This window comes from Amia ocellicauda, chromosome 11 (assembly GCF_036373705.1).
Source record: "Amia ocellicauda isolate fAmiCal2 chromosome 11, fAmiCal2.hap1, whole genome shotgun sequence".
Lineage (NCBI taxonomy): Eukaryota > Metazoa > Chordata > Actinopteri > Amiiformes > Amiidae > Amia > Amia ocellicauda.
This window is the reverse complement of record NC_089860.1, coordinates 27,798,433-27,814,348: the sequence shown is the minus strand read 5'-3', so window position 1 is coordinate 27,814,348 and position 15,916 is coordinate 27,798,433. Positions and strand designations below refer to the sequence as shown.

The window sequence follows — 15,916 nt, the reverse complement described above, 5'->3', positions numbered from 1 at the left end:
TATGTAGAACAAAATTTAAATAAATGTGTTCTCTCTGTTCTCATTCCTAAGTAGAAATATATTTTGGACATGCGGTAAATTAACAAACCGACATCCACTAGTAAAGGATTTTGCCAGAGTTCAGATTCTGTGCAGACAATTGTTTTTGTCAAGGATAGGATTATAAGTATGTATTCTGATACTCCATTTTGAATTGTATTTTTTTACTGCCAGCATTACTTTAACCTTACAGTGAGAGCCTGTACTTCACTATCAACACAATCATGCACCATATGACACAGCTTGGCGTGTAACATTGAGGTAGAAGCAGAATGTTATAGAGAAAAGTGCATGGCCCTTCTCAGTGTTCAGCTCCAACAGGATACCTTTGGGATGAACTGCACAGCACAGGGAAGAGACTGCAGAAACAGCTAGAAACTGCACTGCAGCAGGGAGAGCACAGCCATCTATCACAAGTATTAAAGCATTAATTAAGGCAAAGAGTGGCCCTGCACCCTTGCAGAAACTAGCTGACTTTTGCATTTTGTCATTTTGTCTTTCTCTCAATACCTTTGCTAATGAAGTTTGTAAATAATACAAACATGTTCCCACTAACACAACCTTGGTGTAGAACCTGCTCAAAAATAACAATGTGCTAAACATTCAGAATTGTCAGGGCAGCTCAGCATTCTTTTAATCAAGGGAATGGGGAAATAATTTCCTTGCCTATCACTGGTACTTCATCACCTGAGAGGGAAATGTCATAGCATATAGATTGTATTTAGCTTTCACACTTGGCACTATGGAAGAGAGGAAAAAACAGCCAGAATGAATTATTAATCTTATTCCTCAATTTGTTTTGAGCTTGAAGGTAATCTGAAGTGGTTTAAATGTCACTTAAAATACAATTTGTATTTGTTTGTTTATTGGTATTCGGTGATAAAAATGGATTTGGTTTATATAAATATTGTAGCATTTTGAGTGAGCTACGTAAGCGACAAGGTGATCTGTCACGTATCACCTTGTGTGGTCAGGACACCCCCAGCGTGATTAAAGAAAGTTCATACTCCACCACAGTATTAAGCAAAAATAAGTTGTTTATATAACTCCAAGAGAGAAAAATAAATGAACAAAGAAGAATGGCCAAAAAAACTACTAGGGACAAACTTTTGATAGTAAAACAAACAAACAAAATAATTAAATAATTACGAGCTGAACAAGACAAAACAAAACTATATCACCCCAGATACGTAAATATGGTTTTTAGCTCAGGGATATGCAAACCAACGTCCTGCTCCTTCTCCCAGTCTCTACCCTCCCCCTGACTGGTTTTGCCCCAGTTTATATTCCTCTTCTGGTTTATTCCAACACTGACTTCATTAACCCCCTAGTGAATATCCCACCACCATGAACAATCAGTCATTTATAACCCGTTTCTCATAATTACTCCTATACATTCTCCATACCAGAAATTACTGTACAGCTACACCTGGTACAAATAATTTGGTAAGTAATTGAGTATTATACACAAAAACACAAACAATGTATAACTTGTTCCCCCTAATCATGGGGAATGTGATTGGCCCGGTAATTCTGATCTGGCATAAGACCAAGGCAGACCTTCCACTTGGGTTTATCATCAGGGGGCCTGAAATAATACATAAGCAACATGTACAGGTTAAACACACCTAAGAAGCACCAATGTAAACAAACCATGCAACGTCCCTGACCAGCACACAAATGAAAACCCCCAAAAGGCTGGGGGGAATATGCAAGCTCCATATCCTGAACATGTTCAACCCCTGGGAAAAACACCATGCGGTTTTGTCCAGTTCTACCACAACACGCACATTTCCCACCCTGAGTGCACCCACCGCAAGAGGCGCCGGTGGCACTTCACACAACTCCGACTTACACCACCAGGACCAGATAAGATGCAGAAGAAAAGGAGAGATAGCATACACCCTGCAAAGGTATATTCGGGGTTTCTTTGTTGACATTGTTAGGTGCACTGTTTATGATTATGAGCCGCCTGCAAATAACGCTGTGTGTGAGAGATCACCCTATCACAAAGAGGTAGGATTTATTTTCCTGTCTCCACACACCACGGACTTTCGGCCTAGCCCACGCCAAAACAATAAACCCCCTAGAACTACACGTTCACTCTTCTGTCTCAAAACTCAGCCAACTTCCTCTGTTAGCTAATAAAAATTTCTGCCCGAACAGCACCCTCTCTGTACATGGTCTTCTTCACCACCACCCTCCCCCCCCACCCCGTAATCGCCATTTATAACCCCTCCCACGTGATTCCCTCCCTCCAATCCTTGGCCCCACCCCTGACCCCCCCAAAACCTGCCAAGATCCCTGGGTTGTGAAACTGGGAGCCCCGGGGATCTAGAGGACCTCCCCAACCAAGCAGACATACTTTAACTGCCCCCCCCACCCCTTTTTAATAGCACGGCAGGCTCACATCACAACAATGTCAATTATGTACAGTCCCTCAAGGAGCAGCAATACAGCAGTGTATACAGTTCCAGTATTGCTACAATATATATGTGTATTTGTGTTTATATATATATATATATATATACACTCACCTAAAGGATTATTAGGAACACCATACTAATACTGTGTTTGACCCCCTTTCGCCTTAATTCTGCGTGGCATTGATTCAACAAGGTGCTGAAAGCATTCTTTAGAAATGTTGGCCCATATTGATAGGATAGCATCTTGCAGTTGATGGAGATTTGTGGGATGCACATCCAGGGCACGAAGCTCCCATTCCACCACATCCCAAAGATGCTCTATTGGGTTGAGTTCTGGTGACTGTGGGGGCCAGTTTAGTACAGTGAACTCATTGTCATGTTCAAGAAACCAATTTGAAATGATTCGACCTTTGTGACATGGTGCATTATCCTGCTGGAAGTAGCCATCAGAGGATGGGTACATGGTGGTCATAAAGGGATGGACATGGTCAGAAACAATGCTCAGGTAGGCCGTGGCATTTAAACGATGCCCAATTGGCACTAAGGGGCCTAAAGTGTGCCAAGAAAACATCCCCCACACCATTACACCACCACCACCAGCCTGCAGAGTGGTAACAAGGCATGATGGATCCATGTTCTCATTCTGTTTACGCCAAATTCTGACTCTACCATCTGAATGTCTCAACAGAAATCGAGACTCATCAGACCAGGCAACATTTTTCCAGTTTTCAACTGTCCAATTTTGGTGAGCTTGTGCAAATTGTAGCCTCTTTTTCCTATTTGTAGTGGAGATGAGTGGTACCCGCTGGGGTCTTCTGCTGTTGTAGCCCATCCACCTCAAGGTTGTACATGTTGTGGCTTCACAAATGCTTTGCTGCATACCTCGGTTGTAACGAGTGGTTATTTCAGTCAAAGTTGCTCTTCTATCAGCTTGAATCAGTCGGCCCATTCTCCTCTGACCTCTAGCATCAACAAGGCATTTTTGCCCACAGGACTGCCGCATACTGGATGTTTTTCCCTTTTCACACCATTCTTTGTAAACCCTAGAAATGGTTGTGCGTGAAAATCCCAGTAACTGAGCAGATTGTGAAATACTCAGACCGGCCCGTCTGGCACCAACAACCATGCCACGCTCAAAATTGCTTAAATCACCTTTCTTTCCCATTCAGACATTCAGTTGGAGTTCAGGAGATTGTCTTGACCAGGACCACACCCCTAAATGCATTGAAGCAACTGCCATGTGATTGGTTGGTTAGATAATTGCATTAATGAGAAATTGAACAGGTGTTCCTAATAATCCTTTAGGTGAGTGTATATATATATATATATATATATATGTGGAGAACAGGAGACACTTCTTCACACACAGAGTTGTCACAATCTGGAACAAACTCCCCAGTGATGTGGCTGAAGCTGAAAATTTGGGAACATTTAAAAACAGACTGGATGAGCTCACACCAAATGTGCACGATGGGTCGAATGGCCTCCTCTCGATTGGACACTTTCTTATGTGTGTGTGTATGTATATTTTATCACATCATATCGATGAATAAATGATATACACAGTGCCTAGAGAAAGTCTACCCATTTCAAAACCATGGTCAAGATGATTGTTACGAAGTGGCAAGTGTATGGCAAGACCCTGCTTAGATCAGGTCGTCCATTCGAACTGGATGACTTAGCGAGAAGGAGACTGATCCTAGAGGCTAGCAACAGGCCAATTACAAGGGCTACAGGTTTTTAAGGCCAAGACTGGTGACAGTAATATCCCAAGCACTCCATAAATCTAGCATGTATGGCACTCAAGAAAGCCCACTTTGAATCCTGAAGTATGTGATAAAACACATACATGTGGCCATGTGTCAAAAAGTTTTAGGGTCTGACAAAACTAAAATGGAACCCTTGGGCCTAAATGCAAAGCCGAAAGGACCTGAAAGCGCATCACCCAAAGAACACCATCCCTTCTGTGAAGCATGGTGCTGGCAGCATCATGTTATGGGGATGTTTTTCATCGGCAGGGCCTGGGCACTTGTCAGGATAGAAGATGAATGGAGTAATGGGGGCAAATTAGAATTTTGATGATCATTTTAGTTTTGTAACCAGCAGCATCAGAAAGTTGGCTTCATTCGACTTATTTGGAACTGAACGAGTTACCAACCCTTTGGAAAGTCCCGACAGATTGATAACGAATTACTACAAATGGCTCTAACAAGATAAAGGAGTAATAATGTACTTTCAGTTAAAATATACTACAAGGATAGTGTGGCTATCATTCATCAGTCTCTGACGCTCAGCTTGTTTGCTTGATAACCTTATAAAAGATCTTCGGCACGCTATCTGCTTTTGAGTATCTGTCAAGTCTTTATAAAGGATTAAAGAGGCATTTTCTATATCTTACTGGACTTGCCTGGAGCGATTCCCAGATGCAGAGGCAAGAAAAAGATCTTCAAATTGACTTCATCGTTGAAGTGAGAAGGAACTGTACTTCACATGGTGCCAGTCTGTATTGTGACCCATCTTCTGTGGCTGGAGTGAAACCTTAGGGAATGCAATCACTGTCTTTACCTTAAGCATTTTAGTGTAGGTGTCACTAGTACCCAAGTATTACTGCAGAATGAATATACTCGTAACACCAAATTGTGCTTAAAGACCACAAGAAGCTATAGCATCATAATTCCCCATATTTTACTACATATTTCAAGTCTTTTTTGTACAGTAAAAGGTTAAAGTCCAGGTATCTTCTGCTTTTATCTAAGGGGTACAGAACTGCAACAACAAAAACTAAAAACAAAGAAGATACAAGTGCTTTTATTTAATTTAACACAGTCAAAAATAAAACCACCCATGATATAATTAAGGACAAGAGATGCTCTTAAAAACAATGAGACTCCAACCTTCAGCTGCTAATTGCAGAAAGAAAAATATATGTTGCTATATTTAAAGAGCAGCAGCACAAGTCTAATGGTATGTATTCATTTTTAACTACTAGCTCTCCAACTACACATGTCCCTGATGACGCCCTATAATCCATTGAATTTGAAAGGATCGTATAAACAATTCCAACTCCACAGGTATACACAGACTACAAAATGATAAGCTAAAGTGTTACCGATGATGTTTGTAGATAAAAAGTGACTTTACTTTTGCTCCCTCCCCTGCTCTATAGATGACACCTAAACTGCATCCCACTGGCATCAATTATTCTGCTATCATGGCTCCCTTCTTTCTGATTTCTAAATGTGTCTATTCTTTTCCCCTCCTAATCATGGGAAACTTATGCATTAATTAATTCAGGCTTGATTTCTTTCTGGATAATTTCAATATTTGCATTGGGATTCTTAGCAGGGGTTAATCATTTTAGATTGAAGCAGTCGGCTTTTTCTTAATATGAAACCATTTGCATGCTGAGATTGAGCTGGGCTCTGTGCACGGGGGATGTATCACAGAATTTGAAACACAAGTTAGATTGCCATCTTTTCCATTAATGTGGGAACACAGGCTTTTCATTGTGCCCTCAAATTGAATGAACTCGTAAAGGAAGAATTAATTGTTGGAAGTTTCTGCTGCTGGTGGTGGCATTATAACAGTGATAGTAACATTGTAGGCCAAGAATGGAGTGTGATGAATTTTTATTTTCATTTTCATTATTTATTTTACACAACGCATACAGCATTTATTGCGCTATATATTTTTTTTTTAGCAGAAACTGAAGTTTTAAATATGCTGTATACTTTCCGGTAATTAACTTTCTCCACGATGTGCACTGACTGGTACCCCTATCAGCCCAGCAGTGCCGATCAGTTCCTTTGGATCGGTTCTTTGGCGAGAGTCCTAACATCTGGTGTTGGCATGGAATTAAACCATGTTTCGCTCGTTTTATCAGTTTGGCATTAAAAATGAACCCATCATGTTCATAACGCCGCTTCACTCCAATTAATTTGTTGGGAAAAGATGCATTTCAGATCGCTGTAAGTGCTCTGGAATTATAGGGTCAGATGACAATGATACTTGCCCACTTGCCCGCTGGCCAGGCCTGCTGTTGGGCTGTGGAACGCTTTCTGTCATTTGCATGAGTATTCATCACTGCAGCCCATTTACAGTGACGCCACGTCTCAGATGGCCAGAGTGAGGAAGGGTTATGGAATTTTCTCTGGTAGGTAATGACAGTTTCTAAAGGATGTGATCAGTATCAGTGTGGATTTTGACAGGTGAGGAAAAGTGTAAATGTAACCATTCCTTAAAGCATACTTTCACATTTTGCTTTTAATCATTCCTGTTTTGTTTTTAGTTTTTTTTCCTAGCGGATGTTTTAAATTACATCAGGTGTTCAGGTGTTATTATGTTTTGCACAGCCGTAATTTTATATCTCCTCCGTGTTTAATCCCCTCAAACACACCCATGCGCACCCCTCCTCTTTCTTTGGTAGTTTCACGGTCAAATTGAATGGCCTGTGGAGATTGATAGAGAGAGAGATCAATAGATAAATTAATAAATGCCAAAAAGATAGATAAATATAACCACCACGATGGATGAAACTAATGACTGATTGTAGCTCATTGATACTGGGGCCTGGTGCATGGATCTTTCCCCGGCAGAGCTATGCGGAGACAGATTGGCAAGCAACTCGCCCCCAGGATAATGCTGCCCGTTGCCCCCCCATCTATCCAACTGGAAGGAATGGGGCTGTATGGCTCCCATTGCTCATTTTATCCATGTTCGTAAATTGTCACAGGCCTGGTTGGTTCTTTCAGGCCTATGATTATTATTTGTGAATTATGTACTGGCTGATTATTGTGGGTCTAGTTATCTGGCCACACTTCTGTCACGCTAATGCCTTACAAATCGCATTTGCTGCAAGAATGAAAGTCAGAAAGTTGAAAGCATCTATAAATAAAAAATAAAAAACTTCAGTTTTACAATGATGCAAACCACTTAAACAAACTAACAAACAAATTAAAAAATCCAGTAAATGGCAAATGGACAATAAAATGGACAGCTAGGGGAACAGGAAGGGCCTGCTTTGCTAGATAAAATAATTTGCTCTTACGCTGTAACAGGCATTTCAATTTACTATCTGTTGCATGTCTTGGGCCGCTTGCCTGAAACCAATTTTGCATCGGGGATAGCATGAGAGAGTGAGAGAGAGATAGGGTGGAGAGAGAGATCTCGAGTGTAGAGATATTTGGTGCCGCAGGAGTGTGAAAGGGTTCAGTCCTTGAGGAAGAGAGTTACAGCCCTATTCTGTGCACAGCAGCAAACTCTCCTGATGGCTCAATAAATCTGGGCAGTTCAGTCTGGGCAGGGAGGACAGTGTCTTGTTGCCAAGACAGAAGAGACATCCTGGCTGGGGGGTGGGTGGATTGGGTGGTGTCTAGGGGACAGAGCGGGAGAGTCAGCGCAGCCATCAGGCCTGCCCCTGGAACGAGTTCTCGTTTCGCTCTTCATCGGCAGAGACGGCAGGAAGAATAATGAGAAGACGGCAGCTGCCAGTAAATAACTATGTGCCTCCTCCATTTATCTACTAATTTCTTCTCTTTGCCTACTTGTCAAAATCTTGCTGCTGCATTGTTTATTCAATTCTATCTCTGAAGAATTTTATCTTTTCAGTGAATCCAGGGAAATTGCTGACAATTAGATGAGAAACATTCATTTATTGTATGCTGTTTTTTTCTAACTAAGTTAAACTGAATTATTCCCTGCTTTATGGAAACGGAACCTAAAAAGGACGGCATTTGGTATGTTTGGTGTCCTTGACACAGATTGTTTTTGTGTGTGGTATAGATCATGACAATGTGTTCCGTAAGTTAAGTTATAGAATGGCAAACAAAACAAAAATACATTTTTTTTTGTGCTCAAATAACTACAAAACGGTTGCGAGTTTGAACCGTTCATTTGTCAGACTGGTTGAACTTGTTAACGAGCAGTGCCTGTTTTTCAAAACAACAAAATCGATCAAGTAATCAAGTCATTTTGTACTTTTTGTTATGCATGAATGGCTTGTTTCATAACTCTGCAAATATGCCTGTGCAGTGCGAACTGGGATCGCCCTTGTCACTTGTAAATGATCCGACACAAATAGTGATCACACAGGAGTGAATTGTTGTACAGCTATGCAATTTGCAATCCAACACAATTTTTTCTTTGGTGGTTTTCATAATAGAAACACTTGCTCCATTGAATTGCAATCCTTGCAGTCTGTGTGCTGTCTGCAACTAAAAAAATAAATTAAAAGAATCCCTCATGCAACAGTGTATGCTAAAGACTGAACCCCCTCCTGGCGGATACCGCAGCATACCATTCCAAAACCGTAGCAGTATAACCATTGACCATGGAGATTAAACAAAGCAATCACGTCTTTGACTTTGTGAAACTTAAACTGGATTCTATCAATATCTGCATAGACAGAATAGACATCACTCTAATTTGCACAGACCCAACTCCCCCCGAAACATCCACCAGACAGCAGGAAAGCAACAGTATATTCTCACCACTAACGAAGTTGACCCTCCTGGCTTTACTCCTGTGAAGGCACTTAGTCTCCATTTAATCCAGCTGTTGAGACTGTTTGTGCTCAGTAGATAGTGTCGCCAATCCATTCAGTCGTTGCTCGGTCATCATTGAACGAAGGGAGTTATTTTTCAGCTTTATGAAAAGCTGTGCTCACCACTTCGGTGCATTGATGGGACAAAATCAAGACAAATCAGACACCGCTGCAATGGTGCGGTTTGGACCCCCATAAACCGCACATGGGGTCTGTTTGGTGATTATGAACGCATTGAATAGTGTTCACAGCATTCACATTGTACTTCATTGATTTAAAAATAGGTGCTAACATTTTTGGAAATCCTTTTATTATTGTTATAAGTATTTTATTGTGATTTTATTATTAGTTTTAACTTTTCAGTGATTTCTTCTGTGATCGTGCCTTTTTCTAGTTTTACTCTGATACATTATTATTTCCAACTCTCTACCTGAATTGTTTGTTAATTATAATGTATTTTTGCTGGATTAGAGAAACGTTAAATACTTTTTTCTGTAGTTTTACTGTTGTTGATCACTGTTCAAAATTAATGTTAAAACATGTACATTGGAACAATGAAAACACAATGGAAATGCAAAACGTACTGTCATTAATGCCAGTATTTATCCTGTGCAAAAATCTAAATATATAAAATGGTATATTTTACTCATATTTCAAAGTTTCACGATGAAGATCTTAGTCGATCGCTGGTTCCTCAACTTATCCAAACTGCAGTATTACTCCTTTCCAGCTTTTTCTTTAAAATAATTCTAACCTGTGAAAAGCTCTCTAAAATGACCCAAACAGTGAAGCAAGGTTTTTGAAACCAACTCTGTTAGGACAGAAATGCCCCAGGGGCAGAACGTATATAATGTATCTGATTGGATACTTACCTCTAGGAGGCGGGGCATACATGATGCAACCTTAGTTTTGAAAAGTTAGTAAACTTGTAGATGGCACTGCCCCCCATGTCTTGCCAGAGTTGCCGCTCTGTGCCATTGCACACACCTAGCAGAGAGGGCACAGACGGGGCAGTGGCTTGTGCCACCTCTGCCACCCCACCTTCTGCACATCCATGCGTCACATAGTGCACAAGCAACACAAGCAACATGTTTTCAGGCTAAGACTGCAACATCGAGAATGTTTAGCAAAATTGTGGTATTTGTCTTTCCATTTCATCAAGAAATCATTTCATTTAAGTCTGTACCTTAAATTTAGAGTGGAGGTAAAAAAACTAAAACAAAGGTTACAGAATAGGACTCGGGTGTAATGTCAATAACACATTATCTTAACAACCCAGACGTTTTTTTTTTTTTTAATGGAAAAGGGTTCGGCATGAAAGATTGTTAAACGCAACAGATTTTGCACTTTCGGTGAGCTATATTTGAAATACAGATTGTTTGTAAATCTCCAACTTTTTTTTCCCATGGCTATACATGAAAGGAAAAAATTATAATAAAAAACTCACACACACTGTAATTTATGTGGCATAGGGCCTTTGTAGTTAAGTGTATTTAATGTAAGCCCAAGCAGTCCAAATAAAATATATATACAACTCTGGAAAAAATTAAGAGACCACTGCAAAATGATCAGTTTCTCTGGTTTTACTATTTATAGGTATGTGTAAAATGAACATTTTGTTTTATTCTACAAAGTGACAGCATTTCTCCCAAATTCCCCAAAAAAATGAATGGAATGGAATGGCTGCCATACATGTAGAGATGCTGATTTAAGAAAAATCTGCAGTGGTCTCTTAATTTTTTCCAGAGCTGTATGTACATATAGTGATTATACATGCCTGATTAATACATATATGGATCAGGCTTTCCAGCACACACTGCTTCACTGGTATGTAGGTGGATTCACTTCCGACAACATAAGAAAAGTAGTCACCACCGCTGGGCAGGTCAGTGGTTTGCTGAAGGTTCAAAATGTCTCTGAAACAGCCTAATATGTGCCTTAGAATAGTGGTTCCCAATCCTGGTCCCATTTATTTATTTTTGTAACCATTATTCCTGCTTGGAGGTAAAAGCTACCCTGCTAGCCCGTGTCTGACATCCTGTGGAGAAACCATGTCCCTGTGGACTGAGAGTGTGGTCAGCTCACGGAGGTTATTTCTCATGAATGATGTCAGTTCATTTAATCACGTTTTATCATAAAGCAGCTCTGGTGTGCAGTGAATCAGTGTCAGCACAGCTGTCGCTGTTTATGAAGAGCTTTAATCAGGAGAATCTCCAGCACCCCCTGCCACCCCTGCCACCTCCCCTCCCTGCCCCATCTCCCCTCCTGTGCCCTGTTCTCACCTATGCTTTGATTAGGGGCCTTGAGGCTTACGTATGTCATTTCATATTTGAAACATCCCATCATTAAATCATCTGAGTTGCTCAGAGAATCTAATGGGTAATTGTAATCAATACGATTGTGCATTTCTTAACTACAGCCTTGTTTAAATCCAGCCGTGTGGTTTAATTGAACATTTCAAATGCAACTTGCTCTTTATCTATATATTGTAGTAGTAGTAATAGCAGCTCTAGTAATAATAGTTTTAGTATCATATTGTTTACAATTTGCGGACTGGCCCTATTTATTTTATTGATAGATTTGGATTGTATTTAGATGGAGTATTATTATTAACAATATTTCTCAAAAGCTAGAATTCCACACACTGTGACATAACTTCAAACAGCACTTGCGATCAGATGTGTTTCGCTGGCATTTGTAACAGCTTTATTGATTTGGAATTTTGCTGCACAGTAAAGTTTTATAAGGTTATGCTTAAGCTTTATGTTTCGTTTTGTTGACGGGATGGTCTTGTTATTTATTTGCATCCCCTGTGGAGTGATTTCACAAAGCTTTGTTATTTGATGCTTGTCATTTAGGCATATTTGCAAAGGGTATCAGCTTGTTAAGGAAAAAAATCCACAAAGGAAATAAATGAATAAATCACTCCTTGATCTAATCATTGTGATCGGAGAGAGAAGGGCCTGTCTTGTGTATCATAAAGTTTAGAGCTCGTTTCTCCATCTGCTCCTGTCAGGCCAGAAATACTCTTCCCCTTTTGCTCATCAAGTCCAACACCAGAACTAATTATTTTTCCATTTGTAATTGGGTTCTGTCAATTAAAAACGTACCGTTCTTCGAGCGCCCTATTAAAATTAATGGGCGACATTCTCACATTATTGTTTACTGAGCACATTTAAAGCTGAAAATGCTCCGAGGCGTGATGTGTGGGAATTTGTCATTGTATTATTTCATTTTATTTTTCTTCTGCATATGAAAAAAGATGGAAACAGATGAGATGCAAGCAGGTTGCAGCACTGTTCTGAAGACAACAAAATAATAGGACACTTATATAACCCGTTTATATTATTAATTAGAATTATAATAATGTATAAGAATGCTTATGTTTTTGCTGTGTTACAAGAAAAACATTTCTAATCTTATTATAAAAAAAAAAATCTCTCTCTCCTCTCTGTTCAGGCTGACAGGGTTCCAGCTCCCCGCTCCTATAGTGAGCTCAGGACCTCGCCTCACCCTGTGGCTGCTCTCGGATTATGCTGTCAGTGGACAGGGATTTCGGGCTGCCTATGAAGGTAAGCCTGAGTTCTCCATCCCTATGGCTGCTGGATCTGCTCTCCTGGCTCCGGGTGCATCTCTGACAAAAGTGTGCATTGATGTATCATCGCTGTTCATGCTAGCTGAACTTCAGATGGGCGTACACAATTTGCATTCATACGTTCTTTGTAACCCACGATTCGTTGACATTGTGAGCGTATCCAGAGCATCACTGACCGGATACAGTCGATGACCGCTGCAAAGGATTCAGAATTAGGCTATTCGTGTGAGGTCCATTGTTTCCGTGTGCAAGTTGATATTCTGGGTTAATCGTTTGGTTATTATCCATTTGTAGACTTACATTCGTGTGTCTTAATCTAAACAATCCATTTGATTGCAACATAACCATCACAGAGAGAGATCTTTACTATTTATCATTTTATAAGATGGAACTGCAATCATCAAGAGCCATAGTCCTACAGGTATTATACATGTCTCTTTTAGACTTGAGCCTTGGATAAGTATTCAAATGAGGCTAATTGTTGGGCTGGTTAGCCATTTTTAAGAACATAAGAACATATGAAAGTTTACAAACGAGAGGAGGCCATTCAACCCATTGTGCTTGTTTGGTGTCCATTAATAACTAAGTGATCCAAGGATCCTATGCAGTCTATTTTGACAAATTGTCAGCTTCAACCACATCGCTGGGGAGTTTATTTCTAATTCTACACTTTTCACGATATAATCTAACATTGTTTGCCTTTTTTGTTGCCTCCCCTCGTTTGGATAGAGGAGTCCACATAGACTCCTAGGTCTTTCTCATGCGTTACTTCATCTAGTTCTATTCCTCCCATAGTGTCATTATAGTGGACATTTTTACTACCTGCATGTATTACCTTGCACTTGTCCACATTGAATTTCATCTGCCAAGTGTCGGTCCACAACTGAATATTAAGTCCCTTTGAATCACCTGTGTGCCGAGATTGCATCTGCTGAGCCACCTATTTTAGTATCATCTGCAAATTTGACAAGTTTGTTAACTATCCCAGAGTCCAGATCATTAATATAGATTAGAAAAAGCACAGGACCTAATACTGATCCCTGTGGAACTCCACTAACAACCTCACTCCAGTTAGAAGCAACTCCTATAATCAACACCCTCTGTTTCCTATACATCAACCAGTTCATAATCCATCTACTTACATTACCCTGAATGCTTACAGCTTTCAATTTGAGGATCAGTCTTTGGTGTGGAACCTTATCAAAAGCTTTCGGAAAATCTATGTATATCATATCATATGCTTAGCTCAGACGGAGTGAAAACCAAAAGATGCCTTGATATGAAATACTGTTTTCAAGTACATGCTGTTCGTATACATATATGCTTTCGATTTCTTCTTTTTTAAATTATTTCTTTGCCTCATAAGCCCTCACTGGGAAACTGTAAACCATCCCTCCCTATGCAGCGCTTTCCTGGACAGAACGACGAATCGAATGTACATCACCTGCTGCCAATCACCTCTCCATTTCCTACATCGAAAGTCCCGGTTCAAATGTGACCTGACAGCACCAACCCAAGAGGATGAGGATAAGCTGCTATCCTCTTATCACACTGTCAACTGGAAAGGCATTCTCAGCTGAGCTCAGTCCCCCCCCCCGTCCCCGTCCCCAGAGCTCCAGGATAAGATTCGTGTTCAACGGGGGGATTTGATGAGGCGATAAGACTGGCTCTGACCAGACATGCTGTCTTCGACTTGCATGATGAGGTACTAGGGCTGTTGTTGCACCAAAGTGTCCTCTGTTCCTGGTGGAGAAAGATAGAAAGGCAGAAAATAAATTATGCCCTCCCCCCGAGCAATCCATGCAGAACTTCTGAGAGAGTTCTAGTGCCACTGGAAACTTGCGATCATCAAAGTAAGAATTATTTATTATTTGCTCGATAATTGTTGCTTTGGCTGGGGCTCTTAAACTCCTTGGGAAAGGAGTACAGGGGCTGCAAGTAATGCAAATTATTCATGCATCCCCCCAGTCCCCTTATAACCCCCTCTCCCATCCCAACCCCTTTGATACATGTTTAGGTTGACTCTCCTTATTTAAAATTACTTAACTTAATAATAACCTAATCATTTATTTATGACATTTTTTGTTGTAGACAGCTTTGTCCCACAATGTTGCGGTGGGGCCCCAGTCTCAGTACGTGGCCTCAGAGCTCTCATCTGGATAATAGCTCTCCTCCTGCACCAGTTTAAGCTCAGCAGAGATACTCACAATTTGTGGACCAATATACACATTTTATGAAGCAAAGTAATGTTGCGTTTCAGAGAGACGAAGCACACGAACAGCACACTCTTGCTCAAGGAAGACTTTACAGTCGCCCAACTCCTTGCATCTTCACTAAATCTTTAAGATTAGACTCTGGGGGCATTTTATTCATTTTCCCATATTCTCTCTGAAAGGCGAAATCAATTAAACATTCTTCAGCCCTCCACCTTTCCCTTTAATTTGTCTCTTAATCTGCGACCTGTTTCTTTAGCCAGAGACGAAAGGGGGCCTTAATTAGCTTGTGTGTTTCTTTTTGGTTTTTCTTTTTTTGCCCCCTCACTAATTTAATAGGCCCAACACAATAATGGAAATGGGAGATGAAAGGCCTGTCAGTTAAGGGGATTCCTAGAGCGGCTCAATCGTATCATTTCCTTTTCACATTCCATGAGTTTTTAAACGGAAAAAGGTAATTTCTCTGCGTTTTCAAATCTGCATAGATCATTCTTGTCGGTACAACAGGCAAAGTCTTAATGGAAAAATTTGGGTGAAGTAAAAAAAAAAAAAAGGCCATTCTGTTTGCCTGTATTAATGAACCTGATTTCTTTCACACTTTCTAAACTGCCACCTAAAGGGATTGAACCATGAGCTAGACTTGCAATCCGCGGCTGTTAGACCACAGGCTCATTCTGTGTATCCGGACCTGTACCCTTTAAAGGTGGGATGTTGTTTTTTTTCATTCGACGTGTGGCACTTGCAGGATTAATTTAATGTTGCGCTTCTATTGAAATGGCATAATGGGACCCCTGACCCAAATCTCTTCCCTAATGCATTGTTCTCTGTAATTTCCACAACTCGTACAGTGCTCAGAGAAGCCAGAGTGTTGTCATTATGTACTTTACACATCTCCCGGCTCTCACCACAGCCCCGCGCTTCAGCACTGGGTATTGAATTATACTTCGCAATTAGAGCTTCCTAAAAATAAACACTGTTCCTGTGCTCCCTCTCAGCCACGGTGGGTATTGTGAAGTGTCTACAAATGTAGAAAACACACAACAATCTAGAAAAAAAACCTTAGTGGTCTCAAATCTTTTCTATGTGTGTGTGAGTGTGTTTT

General features: G+C 40.5%; 1 protein-coding gene across 1 annotated transcript in view; it reads left to right on the top strand.

The window, feature by feature from the left end:
* csmd2 (CUB and Sushi multiple domains 2) overlaps positions 1-15,916 on the top strand; it is a 289,324-nt gene that overhangs the window by 40,052 nt on the left and 233,356 nt on the right. The window contains exon 3 of the mRNA XM_066717247.1: positions 12,466-12,578. Coding sequence (XP_066573344.1) covers positions 12,466-12,578 — 113 coding nt within the window. The remainder of the gene's footprint in view (positions 1-12,465; positions 12,579-15,916) is intronic.